The following is an 18,550-nucleotide window of genomic DNA, read 5'->3' on the forward strand; positions in this document are numbered from 1 at the left end:
GTGGAAAGGTGTCTAGAAAGTTGATGATAGAAAATACAGTATTTAGGAAGAAAGTCAAGCATAAGTACACATGGAAGAGGGTGGTGGATGGAAGGGTGGTAGATAGAACATTAATGGACTATGTAGTGGTAGATAGGATTATAATAGGAAGAGTTAAGGATGTACATGTTCTAAGGGGAGAGGGTGGGGAAATATCAGATCATTTTCTAGTGGAAGGTAAGCTGAGAGTGGAAGATAGATGGTGAAAGAGGAAAAGGACAGAAGGTAGGGAGGTGCTTAGAGTGAACTGCTTAACCCCTTCACTCCGGGGCACATTGCACGTCTGGCGGCATTAGCTGCCAGACATGCGATGTTGCATCATAATAATCGCATTATGAAAAATAAAGTCAGTGCTCAATCACTTGTTCTCTTTCACCCGTGAATTTTGATAACCATAGAAAATATGATGAAGCCAGTTTGGAGAGAATGAGGGTCATGCAGGTACGACTACAATAAATACAATCAAGACGCCGACGTCGGCATCATCACGTACCCACTTGCTCCTCATAATGCCTACGTAGGCGTCACCGTATGGAAGTGGTAAAATGACAAAGAAAAGGAGAAGGAGTACAAGAAGCTGAGAGAGGAGTGCGAGAGAGTGAAGGATAGAGTAGAGCTAGGAGTGGAGGAATGGGGATGGTTCAAGCAGGGTGTCACAAGGTGTGCAAAGATGGTGTGTGGAACACGGAGGATGGGAGGAAATAGAAGGAAGGGTTGTAAGTGGTGGGATAAGGAAGCAAAGAAGGTTGTAGAAGAGAAGAAGCAAGCTTTCACAGATTGGTTACAAAACAGGACAAGGGAAACATATGAGAGGTGTAGAGAAAAGAGGAGAGAAGTAAAGCATAAGATAAAGGCGGCAAAGAGGAGAGCAGATGTGAAGTGGGGTAAGAGTATGACAGAAAATTTTGAAAGTAATAAAAAGATGTTTTGGAAAGAAATTAAGAGAGGAAGAGGAGGCGAATCAAGTAGAGAAGAAAAGGTAAAAGGTGCAGATGGAGAGATGATAATGGAAGAGAAGGCAGTAAGAGAAAGATGAGCAGAGTATTTTACGGAGTTGCTAAATGTGAAGGAGGATAGGGAGGGAAAGATAGTTGCAGTGGGAAGTGCTAAGAAAATGACCGTGACGAGTGGGGAAAATGGAGGAGAAATAAGGAAGGATAAAGTCAAGGCAGCTGTTAAGATGATGAGAGCTGGTAAGGCACCTGGTCTGGATAGATTGTCATGCAGAATGTCTGAAAAAAGGAGGTACAGTGATGGTGGACTGGCTGGTGAGGTTATCTAATATTTGTTTAAGAGAGGGTAGAGTGCCAGAGGACTGGAGGAGTGCCTGCATAGTTCCACTTTACAAGGGAAAAGGGGACAAGTGTGAGTGTAGTAGTTTCAGAGGGATTAGCTTGTTAAGTGTAGTTGGGAAGGCTTTTGGGAGGGTCTTGATTGAGAGGATTAGGAGAGGAACAGAGGGAGTAATTGGTGAGGAACATAGTGGGTTTAGGACAGGTAGAGGTTGTGTAGATCAGATTTTTGTGGTAAGACAGATATGTGAGAAAGCTATAGGAAAAGGTAAGGATGTCTTTTGGGCTTTTATGGATTTAGAAAAGGCTTATGACTGGGTAGACAGGAAGGCACTGTGGGAGGTATTGCAGATATACGGGATAGGAGGAAAGCTTCTAGGAGCTGTCAAGAGTTTTTACAAGAGTAGTAGAGCATGTGTCAGGATTAGAAATGGAGAGAGTGAATGGATTGAGGTAAAGGTGGGACTTTGTCAGGGATGTGTTATGTCACCCTGGCTGTTCAATTTATACATGGATGGGGTGGTGCGAGAGGTAAATGCAAGGGTGGTGGGTCAGGGATTGGAGATGGTTAAAGAAAATGGAGAAAAGTGGGAGATAAGCCAGCTGTTGTTTGCAGATGACACTGCACTTGTAGCAGGATCAGAGGAGGGATTGAGGAAGTTTGTGACAGTTTGGGAAAGTGTGTGAAAGAAGGAAGTTGAAGATGTGGGTAAAAGTAAGGTGAGATGCACAAGGGGTGAAAGTGGCAGTAGACTAGAAATGAGTATTAAGGGAGAGAGACTGGAAGTGGATAGTTTTTGATACTTGGGTGCAAATGTGGCAGGAAAGGGAAGAGTGGAGGTGGAGGTAGAATGTAGATTGAAAGAAGCAAGTAAATGCCTTGGTGGATTAAAAAGTGTAATGAAAAATAGACATTTGGGAATGGATGCTAAGAGGAGATTGTATGAAGGAGTGATTGTACCAACAGCACTGTATGGGGCAGAAACATGGAACATAAGAGAGGAAGAGAGTTTGAATATGTCTGAGATGAGGTGTTTGAGAAGCATGATAGGGGTTACTATGCTGGATAATGTGAGAAATGAGGAGGCGAGGAGGAGAATAGGGGTGGAAAGGGAGTTGGGAGATGGAGTGGATGAAAGAGTATTGGAATGGTTTGGACACATGGAAAGAATGAGTGAAGAAAGACTAGTGAAAGAGGTGTGGAAGGCAGAGGTGGAAGGAGTGAACATGAGGGGGCAACCTAGGATGAGATGGATGGATGGGGTAAAAGGGGCTTTGGGGAAGAGGGAAATGTCTGTTGAAGAAGGACGGGAGAGGACAGAAGTTGGGTGAATGGAGAATGGTTGTATCTGGATGATGTGATGTATGAGGTGGAATGGAGGGGGAGGGAGTATGTGTGAGCAAAATTTGATGCAGCCTGAAGGGATTTCTCCCCATCTCTTTTTTTGCACGAGGGGATGGAGAGGGGAGGGTTGCTGATTTCATGAAGCACCCTTACTGTGGATGTGCTATGTCTTGCGACATCATTTCTGACCCAGGGCAGTGGACAAGATGCAGGGATGACCTGTCATCCAGGAGGTGCCAAGATAGGAAGGGAATGAAGTGTGATGGGGATGGAATGGGTGGGAGTGGTTTTTATGCCTTTGTTTTTTGGGCTAGCATTCTTATAAGGGGGAAAAGAGCCTTTGGTATATGTAAGTTAGATATCCATGTGGTTCTGGGCTGAATACCACATCAATTTTCTAAGTAATTAGGAGCGGTTTCCATAAGACTTTTACATACATATACCAAGGGCTTTTTCCCCCCTTACAAGAGAGGTACCCATAGTCAATGGGCATAATGTCACTCCCACCCACTGCACTCCAATTTTATTCACCATCCCTCCCTCCCTCCCTCTTTTCTTGGCTCCTCATGGATGATAGGTTATCCCTGCATCTCGCCCATTGCCCTGGGTCAGAAGCAATGTAGCATGACACAGCATATCCACAGCAAGGCCACTTCATTTAATCAGCAACCATCCTCTCCGTCCATCATGCAGAAAGAGAGAAGACAAGGAGAAATCCTTTCGGGCTGCATCAAAATATTGTTCACACATAACCACTTCCTATCACCTCTATCCTCCATCCACTTCCTTCCATGCATTACAGCATCATTCATATACAACCATTCTCCACTCACATCTACCTTCTGTCTTTTCCCTTCCTTCCTCAACGTCCCTTTTACCCCACCCATTCATCTCATCCACGGTCACACACTCATGTTCACTCCATCCACCTCTGCCTTCAACACTTCTTTTACAAAATTTCTTCACTCACTCACTCATTCCATGTCCAAACCATCCCAACACTATTTCATCAACCATATCTCCTATCTCTCCTCCTCATTCCTCATTCTACCATACTTCTCAAACATTTCATCTCAAACACATTTAAACTCTTCCTCTCTTATGTTCCATGTTTCTGCCCAATACAATGCTATTGGCACAATCACCCCTTCATACAATCTCCTCTTAGCATTCATTCCCGAATATCTATTTCTCGTTACACTTTTTATGCTCTATGTATCTAAAGCTATCCACATCCTCCAGCCTCTCTCCCTTAATACTCATTTCCAATTTGCTGCCTTCCTCTCCCTTTGTACATCTCATCACCTTACTTTCAACTTCAACTTTCAACTTTTTACTTCAACTTTCAAATTTACTTTCAACTTACTCCTTTCCAACACCTTCCCAAACTCTTGTCACCAACTTCCTTAATCCCTCCTCTGATACTGCTACAAGTTCAGTGTTGTCAGGCTTACTTCCCATTGTTCTCCATTTTCTTTAACCATCTCCAATCCGTAGCCCATTACCCTTGTGTTTACCTCTCACACCACCCCATCCATGTAAACATTGAACAGCCATGGTGACATGACACATCCCTGGCGAAGTCCCACATTTACCTCAAACCAATCGCTCTCTCTATTTTTAATTCTAACACAGGCTCTACTACTCTCATAAAAACTCTAGACTACTCTTAATACCCTTCTTATACACCTGCTAAACCTCCTGCAGTACCTTCCTGTCTACCCTGTCATAAGCATTTTCCAAATCCATTAAGGCCCAATAAACATTCTTCCCCTTTTGCTAAAGCTTTCTCACATATCTCTTACCACAAAAATCTGATCCACACAACCCCCTACCTTTCCTAAACCCACTGTTCCTCACTAATTACTCCCTCAGTTCCTCTTCTAATCCTCTCAATTAAAACCCTCCTATAACTCTTCCCAACTACACTCAACAAACTGATCCCTCTGAAACTACTACAGTTTTTAGACACTCATCTAACCCAGGTGCCTTGCCTACTCTCATCATTTTAACAACTTTCACCTTATCTTTCCTTATTTCTCCTCTATTTTCCTTATTCATCACTGTCTCCTAGTGCCTACCATTGCAACCAACTTTCCCTCCCTATCCTCCTTCACATTTAGCAACTCCCTAAAAATACTATGCCCATCTTCCTCTTACTGCCACCTCTTCCATTATCATCTCTCCACCTGAACCTCTTACCTTTTCTTCTCTACCTGATTTGCCTCCCCTTCCTCTCTTGATTCCCTTCCAAGACATCTTTTTATTACTTTCAAAATGTTGTCATACTCTTCCCCCATTTTACATTGGCTATCCTTTTCATCTCTTTTATCTTATGCTTTACTTCTTTTTTCTTTGTATGTCTCAAAAAGTTTCTCGTCCTATTATGCAACCAACCAGTGGATACTCGTATTTTCTCTTCTACAATTTTCTTAGCTTCATCATCCCACCACTCACTACCCTTCTATTTCCTCCCATCTTTCTTGTTCCACACACCGTCTTTGCACACCTTGTCACTTCCTCCTTGAAACATCCCCATTCCTCCTCTACTCCTAGTTCTACTCTATCCTTCACTCCCTACCACTCTTCTCTCAGCTTCTTGTACTACTTTTCTTTCTCATTTAAGCAGTTTACTCTAAGCACCTCCCTACCTTCTGCCATTTTCCTCTTTCTCCATCTATCCTCCACTCTCAGTTTACCTTCTACCAAAAGGTGACCTGATATGCCCCCCTCTCTCTCCCCTAAATATATATACATCCAAAACTCTTCCTACTCTTCTGGTTACCATTATATAGCCCATTAAAGCCACATCTACCACCCTTCCATCCATCCTCTCCCATGTGTACTTAAGCTTGACTTTCTTCCTAAACACTGTGTTAGCTATCATCAACTCTCTAAACACATGTCCATCATCAACTCTCCTCTACAATTGTTTCCTGGCACTCCACACTTCCCAAACACTCCATCTATTGGTTCATCTCCTACCCTAGCATTAAGATCTCCTAATACCACATTTACATTTCTCCCTAAACATTTTATTCAATCATTTAAATCTACCCAAAAAGCCTCCCTTTCCTCTACACTCTTCTCACTACCAGGCCCATATGCACTTACAAAGACACACATCTCCTTTCCCAGTTTCACTTCTTCAACATTAACCTTCAAGAAACCTCCTTCCACTCCACCACACACTTACCTATCTCTACTTACTAGTACAGCCACCCTCCCCTTCCTCATCCTCTATTCACTCCTGACACCCCCAACTACACTCCCAAACTAAAACTTGCCCCTCCCTCTCAGCTTAGTTTCCCTCAGTGCCAACACATCTTTCTTCTCACAAACATACTTCCTATCTCTTCCCTTTTACTTTCATCTGTACCACACTCACACACATTAAAAGACCCAAACCATAGGGTCCTGGTTAGAAAACTCCTAGACCCTCTTATGTCTTAGCTCTTTTTTAAGGAATGTCACCTTTAGGATTACAGAGAGCAGGATGACTACTCCTATACTCCGTCCCTTTTTGGTCACTTTATACAATTCAAGTAGGAACACTTTGTGAAAGTATTCTTTCTCCCCTACCACAGGACCCAGCAAAAATGGAAATGTACACTCAGAGAAGTGGTACAGGCCAGTATTAAGAGTTGGGAGGACAACATACCGGAGGAACAGTCGCGGTACTATAAAGTAGCATAATTTCTCTATGAGTACAGATTTCCTCTAACATGAACAAAATGATGTGTGGCTCTGGTCTGTAGGAATGCCTCAAATAGAACCTAAAGCAGTGATTCTTAACCTTTTTCAGCACCCATACCACTTGATATCTCAGAAAATGTTCTTGTAACCCCATCCAATACAAATACAATGCAAACTTATGAAAAAGATTAGTGATACAAATCTTGCTTTATTTTCTCGTAGTAAATATACAGTACCATGCACTGGCTATCATGTATCATACCCCTTGGGGGTACAGGTACCCCAGGCTGAGAACCACTACCCTAAAGCATCAGCTGTATGCTACTGACCAGATTTTTACCTCACAATAACATGCAGCCAATACCCCAGATGGGGTATTATTGATTAAAATAACTTTCAAGATTACAATCATATAGACAGACAATCACAGACAGCCACAATAACAACAACAAATGGCTAACAAACTTCCTGAATGACGGACAGTGAAGAGTAACCCCTAAACAACCAAATTTCTGGAAGTACCATCCTGTACAATGGAGTACCCCATGGGGGAATACTTTCACCAATATTATTCAACCCCTACACAAGCAATCTTACCACACCAGATCCAGAAAATAACACCATAGTACCAAACTTTGAAGGTGACCTGACAAAAATAACCCAGCAGAGCGACTACAAAATAGCTGCTATGAAAACCCAAGCCTATTTTAAACAAACTACAGCAATGCCTTCAAATAACACAATAAAAACCTCCCCAAAAAATCACCAGTTACACTACTCCTCACAACCATGACTTAAAGAAACATCCAGTAGTAAAACTGAAATGCCAAACCCTTTAATAGTAAAAGAACTCAAAAAATTTAGCCCTTGCTTTCAATACTCACATGACCTTTAGTCCACACATCTAAATGAAAACAAAAATTAACATACAAAAATCAGTTACAAACACATGCTTAGGACAGTGGAAGGAAACTAATTCCAGTCTATAAACAATTCTTGAGAACCAGTGAACTACGTTTCTACAGAATGGTTCCCAACAATAAGGAAAACATGATATTATACAAAACATACAAAATAAAGCAGGAAATATAATCTTAATCATAATCTTTATATTATGTACATCAAATATTTCTAACATTTTTACGAGACAATGATTACCACTACAATTCTATTATGTACAATTAGATACACAGGTCACCATGGAAATGGCAACATGTCTATCTTTTAAAGTAAAAACAAAACTAATAATAAATAAATGACAGTCTTTCAGAAATTATTTTGTTTTTCCTTTAAACTAGAAATCTCTTACAGCTCAGTCTGTTATACCTAAAAGAGAGAAAAAATATATACACACATTTATATATATATATATATATATATATATATATTATATGTATATATATATATATATATATATATAATTAAACAAAATAAATTCATGTTTTGTATGCCTTTCAGAGCTTCTATGTTTACCAAACCTCTACTCAATTATGACCACGATTCCACCCAAAGCCTCTGACTCAACAATAGAATGTGATGCAATTATGACATACAAGAATTAAGTGTAAAATTTACTTGAATCAGCAGAAACACTATTAGATTCCATATTTATTTTTTCTCCCTAAGAGAACCTCTAGAGATATACCAAATATATATTGACTTTAAAAGGTATCCACCACCCCCAGGTGCAATTTTTCTTTTTTCTTTTGTGACGTTATTTTCATGAGAGCCAAGTTTATAACAAACATTTTTATCTAAAAAGTAGTTTTTGAGGGACTTTTTAATTGCAATATTTGTTGTCTGCTAATCTGCATCCTGAAACAGAGCATAAAGTGCCATCTCATGGTATCAGTTCTGATACTATCACAATGGATACCAACCCATCTCAATTGACAATACAGCGAAATAGAAGATTCAATCAGCAATATTGAAGGATTTTTGTTGTCTTTTGAAAGTAGTCCCAACTCCCTAAATATCTCTTACAAAAGACATGATGTATGGATAGACAGTATAGTTATGAGCTATCATTTGGAACCAAAATGTCTCCCTGAAGAATTTTTCATACTGGTACATCATTGGTGCTTATTCATGTCCATGTTAGTTCCGCAATGCTGTCTTTGAGCACTCAATAAAGCAAAGGTTATATACATGATGCTTTCAATATTTATTAAATGTGCTCCTAGACAATCCTGCATCACATTTACACTAAGCCTAATAGATGCCACGAACTTTGTACATAGATGCCACGAACTTTGTAAACAATGATGTCTACAACATATTTTTTTCATCTCCGCCCTAGAGTGCCAGTAAAAAGGTTAACTATGGTGATTTAATACTAGATAAAACTAATTATTGGAGTATTTTTTTTAGAAGTGCACACCCACATGATATAGCATTAGAAAACTAAATATTAATTTTGTAAATTATAATATGTTAATATTGTTAGTACACCTCACAACTGGTCTTCATCTCATCACTCACTGGTCCTAACTCCTTCACCTCACCTCTTCTCAACGTCTCACAACCTTCTGACCCCCAAGTGGCAACCATGGGACACATTCGCATCTGCCCAGCTGCGACACAACCCCAAGCTTCCTTGAGGGCCATGGGTGAGATAAAGCCTCCTTGAGAGAATCACTCATGGGGACCCCAGGATGACTAACCAGTGCTAGGGTCTGCTGTGTGACCATCACACAAACCCTCCTTCAGGAAGCACATGTGCAATGCCAGTGTTGGCCAGCCATGGCTGGCCTGCACCTTGGCCAACCACATAACAACACTAGATTTATTGAGGAATGCCTACCCTCTGTCTTCGTGAGTCACCAGCATCAGAATATTTTGCCTCTAACTTTGCCCCCCCCTCACACTTGACCTCACAGCAATTAAGAGCACAGGTCATGATCTGACCATGTATAAAAAGGATGGACCAATTCCTGAAGATTCAAATAGCCTTGGAGAAGCATATGTGAGCATGGCTCGCTGCTTCTTGCTTTCTTGCCTCCCCCCCACCCTTTGCTCCCTCACAAGCAGATCACTGGAGACATGACTTGAAACAGCCATCACCTCCCTCACCATCTCATCTCCACCCCCCCTCCCTCCACTGGTGCCCAACATTTCAATGTTAATATCAACTCTATCTCCACCAGAGTTTGCCTTCAACCAGCCTAACTGGCTGCCCAACATGGGGCAGACTACCAGCCTAACATTTGGCCATCCAACATGAGCCAAGACCAGCCTAACAAATATGACATTTTCCTTGGCAGATATCAATGACAGAAAACATTGCTAAAGGCTATGTACAAGTAAAGTAGCATAGACTCCTTTAGAAGCCATCTTTACCTTGATAGATTTGAAGGTCAAAGACGACAACAAACACCTTGAATTACAGGTATTGCATTACTTAATGCAGGTTACATTAGGTAGGTAGGTTAGGTTAGATAGGTTTGGTTGTTGTTGTTGTTGTCGTTCCCTAGACTGTCTGTCCGAGCAGTCCCGTCTCCCCAAGGAATGCTACAGCCGAAACTGGGTTTTCCCACAAATCCTTTATAGTGTATGTTGTGTTGTTTGTGTGCATGATTGTGTATAATGCAGTCTTCCATTATGTGTTGTATGGTATGGGGTGAAGTGTTACAACCTGGGCAGCTGTTCACAATGAGGTCATCCAGCCTCTTCTGGTAGCTTAGAAGTGCTGGGTGGTGGCCACACCGCAGTCTGGCCAAGTGGACTCTGTCCTTTTGTGGGAGAGAGGATTCAGAAGGGTGGATATCAGGGGGTCTGGCATGCAGCAGTGTGTTGTCTTTCAGTGTGTTAATGGAGCGGTGAGTGATATGATTATGAATATGTTTCCGGAGGCTGGTATTTGGTGGTTGTGGAGGAAGAGAGTATTTGTGCGTCATAAAGGTCTTTGGGTGTTGTTTTAATGTTTCTTGGTGTGTGTGGGTGTTCTGCTATGTAGTGTAGCGGGTGTGATGTGTTTGTGGTGGCTGCGGCAAGTGTTTGTGTGCCTCATGTCGAGGTGGTCCTTGACTTTGAGGACTTTTGTTTCATGGTGTAAATGGTCTGTTGGTGTTGTATTTGTGTTGCCTGTAATTGTTTTAGGGCTTTGTTTTGTATGATTTGAAGGGTGTTGTGGTGTGTCTCACTGAGATTAGAAGCCCATGCAGGACTCGCATAATTCAACACTGAGCATATGCATTGTTTGTATATTGTTATATTAGTTTCTTTGTTTTGTCCAAATGTTGTTCCAGTGTTTGACTTAAGTGCATTAAGTCTAGGTGTGCATTTGTTTTTTATGTTTGTGATGTGTTGTTTGAAAGACATGGATGTATCGTATGTTACACCAAGAATTTTCGGTGTGTTTGTGTGTGGTATTAGAGTGTTGTTGATGTAGAGATGAGGTATGTATTTGTGTTCTATTGTCCAGTTGGTGAGAAGTGTTGCTGTAGATTTGGTTGGAGCTATTTTGAGTGCTTGTGATGAACCACGTGTTGAGTGTATCAAGGTATGGCTGGATTATTTCTGCAGCAGATAGGTTTGGTAGGTAGGCTAGGTTAGAAAAGATAACCTATGTATAGCTTTTAGCAACTTTTTCCATTATTGAATTCTGCTAATTACATATTACATTGATGTATTATAATTCACAAAATTATTTAATTTTCTATTGCTCTATCACATAGGTGTGCACTTCTAAAATTTTTTATCAATTATTGTTTATATGCCAAGTCAGATACATTATTTTTTTATTCTTCACACTGTATAAAATCAAAAGCTTCATTACAAGTATTACTAAAACATACCGATCCGTTCCAACAAATGACGTGTTTTTTATCTAATCACTCCATGCCCAAAATTCTGCCTTGGTTCATCATCCTTCTTGTTATATTCATTCTATGAAGTTTCTTTGTTATTCACTTATTTCTCATGGTTTTATTTTTCTAAGCTTATCTGATCAATTTATTCATAATTTCCAAAACAATTCCTCATCATTTATTTCACACGTTTAAAAAAAAAAAAGCCCATTTAACCCATTCAACTCCTATGACAAGATGTCTTGTCATTTGGTCAAATAAAACAAAAAATCAAAAAACACCAAAATGTTTGATCAAACACCAGAAAAAATATGACGCCAGTCCTCGCTTCGCTCGCAGCGAAGCGAGGACTGACGTCATATTTTTTCTGGTGTTTGATCAAACATTTTGGTGTTTTATGATTTTTTGTTTTATTTGACCAAATGACAAGACATCTTGTCATCGGAGTTGAATGGGTTAATATTCAACAGCCTGCAGCACTCGGCATAATCACTATTCATCAAAAACAATGACAATTGTGCATGAAGAGTGAACAGAATCTCTAATGTCACCGAGGCAGATTGTGCCACTGGTAGATTTTAAGAGAATGGCTATAGCAGGTGAACTTTTTGCAGTAGATGACATGATTCCAAATGGCAATAAATAAAAAATGAGTTGGTAAATTTTTAGAAATGCACATTTAAGCAACATAGCAATAGAAAATAATTTTGTAAATTATAATACATCAACATAGTATGCATTTTTTTAGCCAGAAATTTACAACAAAAAAGTTGCTCAAACTGATTTACTAACAAAGTCACGGTGGATGGATGATACACCATGTTTGTTTTGATAGATGCTGAGGTCGAAGAGATGAAAGGATTTATAAATTCGTCTATTCTAACCCAACCTATATAATTTAAGCTGTATTTAGTAATGCAGTGCCCATAATTCTAAACATCATTCAGGTCACCATGTTATTGTCTTCCTTTGCTGCACATGCTTGGAAGGGAACCTGTACTCCAAAAGCCCTTTCCATCAGGCACTCAAGATAGCTCGCTGACATCTAATGACAATGGAAGTGACCATGCCAGCAGACACCCTGAATACTTTCTAGGTACAAAGAAGCTGACAATGTGTCACCTTCACACCTAGAACCTTCAAGCAACCTTCACAATGATGGTTCCTTCTGTAGACATAGTTATAACTTGGCAAGAGCCTATTTGTACATGTGTATAGAGATGTTTGGCAATCCTACAAGTTTTCCTTGGAGGTTGCCGTGTATTTGTACATAGAACAAGCCTATCACCATTAAAGAGAAGAGCTCCTTTTGGGTTTGTCTCTCCTGAGCACAATTGCTATCTTTGCTGCTTATTACAATGTTGAGAACTTTCACAACTCTACAGTTGTCATTGTCACAGATGCAGAGGTCAAAGAAATGAATGATAATTCATCTATTATAACCTAACCTAAGATGTCTGGGCAGAATATTTTAGGGTTGCTAAATGTGAAGGAGGATAGGGAGGGAAAGATAGTTGCAGTGGGAAATGCTAAGAAAATGACCGTGATGAGTGAGGAAAATGGAGAAATAAGGAAGGATGAAGTGAAGACAGTTGTTAAGATGATGAAAGCAGGTAAGGCACCTGGTCTGGATGGATGCCATGCAGAATGTCTAAAAAAAAAAAGGAGGTACAATGATGGTGGACTGGCTGATGAGGTTATTTAATGTTTGCTGGAGAGAGGGTAGAGTGCTGGAGGACTGGAGGAGTGCCTGTATAGTTCCACTTTACAAGGGAAATGGGGACAAGTGTGAATGTAGTAGTTTCAGAGGGATTTGCTTGTTAAGTGTAGTTGGGAAGGCTTATGGGAGGATCTTGATTGAGAGGATTAGGAGAGGAACAGAGGGAGTAATTGGTGAGGAACAGTGTGGATTTAGGACAAGTAGAGGTTGTGTAGATCAGATTTTTGTGGTAAGACAGATATGTGAGAAATGAGGAGGTGAGGAGGAGAATGGGGGTGGAAAGGGAGTTGGGAGATAGGGTTGATGAAAGAGTATTGGGATGGTTTGGACACATGGAAAGAATGAGTGAAGAAAGACTAGTAAAAGAGGTATGGAAGGCAGATGTGGAAAGAGTGAACATGAAGGAACATCCTAGGATGAGGTGGATAGATGGGGTACACGGGGCTTTGGGGAAGAGGGGAATGTCTGTTGAGGAAGGACGGGAGAGGACAGAAGACAGGGGTGAATGGAGAATGATTGTATATGGATGATGCTGTGATGCATGAGGTGGATTGGGTGGAGGGATGGGGGGTGAGGTAGTATGTGTGAGCAAATTTTGACGCAGCCCGAAGGGATTTCTCCCCATCTCCTTTATCCAAATGGGGGGACAGAGAGGGGGGGTCGCCGATTTAATGAAGCAGCCTTGCTTTGGATGTGCTGTGTCTTGCGACACTGCTTCTGACCCAGGGCTGTGGACAAGGTGCAGGGATGACCCGTCATCCAGGAGGTGCTAAGATGAGAGGGAGGGTGGAGGAGTGTGGAGTGTATTCAGGGATGGAATGGGTGGGAATGATTTTATGCCTTTTCCTTTTTGGCTACCTCTCTTGTAAGGGGGAGAAAGCCTTGGTATATGTATGTATATATGTTTGTTTTGAAAGATGCCGAGGTTGAAGTAATGAAAGGATGATAAATTCATCTCTTCTAACCTACCTACCTAACCTAAACTATATTTAGTAATTCAGAACCTCAAATTCTAAAGATCATCTGGGTCGTTGTTACTGTCACAGATGCTGACGGTCTGATTATTATTGTACCTTGCCCTTGGGCAATGAACAGACAACGGCAGAACCCCATGTTCTCTCAAAGTCCAAGGAAACCCTATTGTCTTTGTAAAAGCACTTATTAATGTCACCCGGAGTTGGAGAATACCCGGTCCATAACGTGAAAGCCATCATCTAATTGACAGTGACTGAACTGGACAGACAACAGCATGGCATCCATACCATATCCTAATGTAGCTAGGTCAACATGAAAATGGAATTCCTGATATTTGAGCTGAAGTAGTTCTCATGGGATGCAAAAAGTCGCTATGAGTACAATGCAATTTGAATTATCCATCTAGCTGTCCTAGTTCTCGAGATATTGCATTTTGAATGGAATTAAATCAGGCCTATTTTGTCCCAGAAAATCAGGCCGAAACGTGCGGTCTGACTAATCGCCGATCAAACATAAACAATGATGGTTTTTACTGACAGGCACATACATACATACATATACCAAGGCTTTTTCCCCCTTACAAGGGAGGTAGCCAAAAAGGGAAAGGCATAAAAACACTCCCACCCATTTCATCCCTAAATACACTCCACACCCCTCCCACCCTCCCTCTCATCTGAGCACCTCCTGGATGACAGGTCATCCCTGCACCCTGCCCACCGCCCTGGGTCAGAAGCAGTGTCGCAAGACACAGCACATCCACAGCAAGGCCGCTTCATTTAATCGGCGACCCCCCCTCTCTGTCCCCCCTTGCATATAAGGAGAGGACGGGGAGAAATCCCTTCGGGCTGCGTCAAAATTTACTCACGCATACTACCCCCCCACCCCCCCCGGCCCATTCCTCCTCATGCACTCACATCATCCATATACAACCATTCTCCACTCACCTCTGTCTTCTGTCCTCTCCCTTCCTTCCTCAACAGACATTCCCCTCTTCCCCAAAGCCCCCTTCACCCCATCCATCCACCTCATCCTAGGACATCCCCTCATGTTCACTCCCTCCACATCTGCCTTCCATACCTCTTTTACTAGTCTTTCTTCACTCATTCTTTCCATGTGTCCAAACCATCCTAATATTCTTTCATCAACCCTATCTCCCAAATCCTTTTTCACCCCTGTTCTCCTCCTCATCTCCTCATTTCTCACTCTATCCAGCCTAGTAACCCCCACCATACTTCTCAGACACCTCATCTCAAACACATTCAAACTCCTTCTCTTTTCTTCTCTTATGTTCCACGTTTCTGCCCCATACAGTGCTGTTGGCACAATCACTCCTTCATACAGTCTCCTCTTCGCATCCATTCCCAAATGTCTATTCCTCATTACACTCTTTAATCCACCAAGGCATTTACTCGCTTCTCTCAATCTACATTCTACCTCCACCTTAACTCCACCTTTTCCTGCTACACTTGCACCCAAGTATCTAAAACTATCCACTTCCTCCAGTCGCTCTCCCTTAATGTTCACTTCCAGCCTACTGCCACTTTCACCCCTTGTACATCTCATCACCTTACTTTAACCCACATTTATCTTTAGCTTTCTTCTATCACATACTCTCCCAAACTCTGCCACCAGCTTCCTCAATCCCTCCTCTGACCCTGCCACAAGCGCAGTGTCGTCCGCAAACAACAGCTGGCTCACCTCCCACTTTTCTCCATTTTCTTTAACCATCTCCAATCCCTGACCCACTACCCTAGCATTCACCTCTCGCACCACCCCATCCATGTATAAGTTGAACAGCCAGGGCGACATAACGCATCCTTGACGAAGTCCCACCTTTACTTCAAACCACTCACTCTCTCCATTTCTAATCCTGACACAAGCTCATAAAAACTCTTGACAGCTCCCAAAAGCTTTCCTCCTATCCCATAAATCTGCATAACCTCCCACCGTGCCTTTCTGTCTACCCTATCATAAGCCTTTTCCAGATCCATAAAAGCCCAAAAAACATCCTTCCCCTTTCCTATAGCTTTCTCACATATCTGTCTTACCACAAAGATCTGATCTACACAACCTCTACCTGTCCTAAAACCACACTGTTCCTCACCAATTACTCCTTCTGTTCCTCTCCTAATCCTCTCAATTAAGATCCTCCCATAAGCCTTCCCTACTACACTTAGCAGGCTAATCCCTCTGAAACTACTACATTCACACTTGTCCCCTTTTCCCTTGTAAAGAGGAACTATACAGGCACTTCTCCAGTCCTCCGGTACTCTACCCTCTCTCCAGCTAACATTAAATAACCTCACCAACCAGTCCACCATCACTGAACCTCCCTTTTTCAGACATTCTGCATGGCATCCATCCAGACCAGGTGCCTTACCTGCTTTCATCATCTTTACAACTGCCTTCACCTCATCCTTCCCTATTTCTCCTCACTCATCACTCTCATTTTCTTCGCATTTCCCACTGCAGCTATCTTTCCTTCCCTATCCTCCTTCACATTTAGCAACTCCCTAAAATATTCTGCCCATCTTCCCCTTACTGCCATCTCTTCCATTATCATCTCTCCATCTGTACCTTTTACCTTTTCTTCCCTACTTGATTCGCCTCCTCTTCCTCTCTTAACTTCTTTCCAAAACATCTTTTTATTACTGACAGGCACAATTTTATATAAAAATTTAGTATATGGTTGCATTATTTGACCTATTTTCTTTTAAGATGTGTGACTTCCATGTAATTTGATCAAAGAATTACATTTTTATCCTCTGCAAAATTACCCACCACAGCTATGAATACCGTCAATTACATGATAATCACACATTTTAAAGAAAATAGTTTGAATAATTCAACTATATGCAATCTATTACACTAATAACACAATAGTAACAAACTTAATAGTGTAGTTTGATCCATACCACCAGTGATCATAGATAACGGGCAGGACGAATCGCAGCTGTGGTTCGTAATATTACGGAGGATAAAAACGTAACTTCTCTTTGATCAAATTACATGAAAATCACATTTTAAAGAAAATAGTTCAAATAATTTAACTGTAAGTGTATTACACTAATAACATAATAGTAAGAAACTTAATACAGTGAAGTTTGATCCATACCACCAGTGATTGATAAGATGGCGGGATGGATGTTGACATTGTTGTTATCCAATAATCCGACCCGATAGAAAAAAACTAATTAGTACCACTGATTTCTCAGCTCTTCCATAACATGCTGCCTTTATTTTGGTATTAGAATAATCCGCGAAACTAGTAGTTTTCGTTCATTTTGTTCAGTTGCCAATACACTGAATTTATTTAGCTCATTTTTTATGCTGAAACATAAACCAATTTTCGATTTACTGCTGAATGCAAGCCATGTTTATCTTATGTTTTTATATACCAACATATAACTGATGTAATTGTTTGAAATTTACTACAATCGTAGTAAATACACTCGCATAACATTTGTATGAATGATATTTCCCGCGGCATGTAAATTTGGCCGTTTGCATGGCGTGCGCATAAGATGACGCACTATTGTGTTCATCAAAGGTGGCGCCGCTGGTGGTGTTTGACCTACCTAATGGCTTCGTTCATTAGTAAATATGCTTGTAGCACAGTTTTCTAGTTATTTCCAACAAAAAAATCACATACTACATTCATATATTCTAATTTACAAAATTAATATTTATTTTTCTAATGCTATATTGCATAGGTGTGCACAACTAAAATAATACCAAAATTTTTTACATTTTTTTTTAAACAAATGTTTCAAATTCTTATACATAAAGCTGTATTTGGTCCCTCCCCCGCTTTTCCAAAACTTCCCCCTACGTTGTGGGAGGGTAATGAAATCGCTGGTTTGTGGCAAGTTTGTATAAAAATCATTGCAATCACATCAACGACTTCTGCACCCTTGACTGTAAAAAACTGACCAGCAGTCACTAGACACTACCAACCTCCTGCCAGGTTAGGGTACTTATTGAAGATTATAGATACTGTTACTGTAACTGTAACTGAGAGGCCAGAGGGGGAGGGTTCGAGTTCTGACATGAAAAACACATTTCTCACCACATACAACAATTACAATTATCCTATAGCCTTATTCTACTAACGACTCATATTCCTGCCGTATTAATTTACAAACACCATGGGGAAGTTCAACAATAATAAATGTTTGACACATGATTTACTGTATTTCATTTCTGGTCCTTTGCTAAAATAATCGGAAGTATATCCAAGAAACTACAAAAAACATTGTATATCATTGAACTACGTTCAACAAAATATATTACCTGGTCAGCAAAGTCTTCTTCAATCATTTTTAATTAACAAAATAGTCTAAAATATGTTAGTTTTTGGTCGGCAAAGTGCCCTGCATGCACAGTAAGACTTGCTACTCCGAGTGTAAGAAATATCCTATGATTGGCTAGGTCCAGTATGTGCAGTATTATTCCAGTTTATCATTGGTCAAAACATAAACATTTGAGTTATGCTTTGCGCAGAATAAAACATTTATTAGTTATACCAAGAACATGATTGCTACTGATCACTGATGAAAATTCCTAGTAAAAATATATTTTCTCTGTCGATGTTGGGTTTTATTAAGATGGTGAAAATCACAAAACGCACGTGCCATTGTAGTCTTTCAAAACCTCATTTTCTTTTAAGGTTTGG

The 18,550-nt window shown here is 40.7% G+C and overlaps 1 protein-coding gene across 2 annotated transcripts in view; it reads right to left on the reverse strand.

Moving 5' to 3' along the window:
• Positions 1 to 18,327, reverse strand: part of eIF3l (eukaryotic translation initiation factor 3 subunit l) — a 48,172-nt gene extending 29,845 nt beyond the window's left edge. Inside the window, exon 1 of one of the 2 annotated variants that reach the window (XM_076176514.1) lies at positions 18,169 to 18,327. In XM_076176514.1, coding sequence (XP_076032629.1) covers positions 18,169 to 18,195 — 27 coding nt within the window. In that variant the 5' untranslated portion in view covers positions 18,196 to 18,327. The remainder of the gene's footprint in view (positions 1 to 18,168) is intronic. The other variant, XM_076176515.1, reaches the window with a different exon arrangement.
• Positions 18,328 to 18,550: the final 223 nt, after the last annotated feature.

Source organism: Oratosquilla oratoria, chromosome 39 (genome assembly GCF_046742065.1).
Source record: "Oratosquilla oratoria isolate Oo_2021 chromosome 39, ASM4674206v1, whole genome shotgun sequence".
In the NCBI taxonomy this organism is placed as follows: domain Eukaryota; kingdom Metazoa; phylum Arthropoda; class Malacostraca; order Stomatopoda; family Squillidae; genus Oratosquilla; species Oratosquilla oratoria.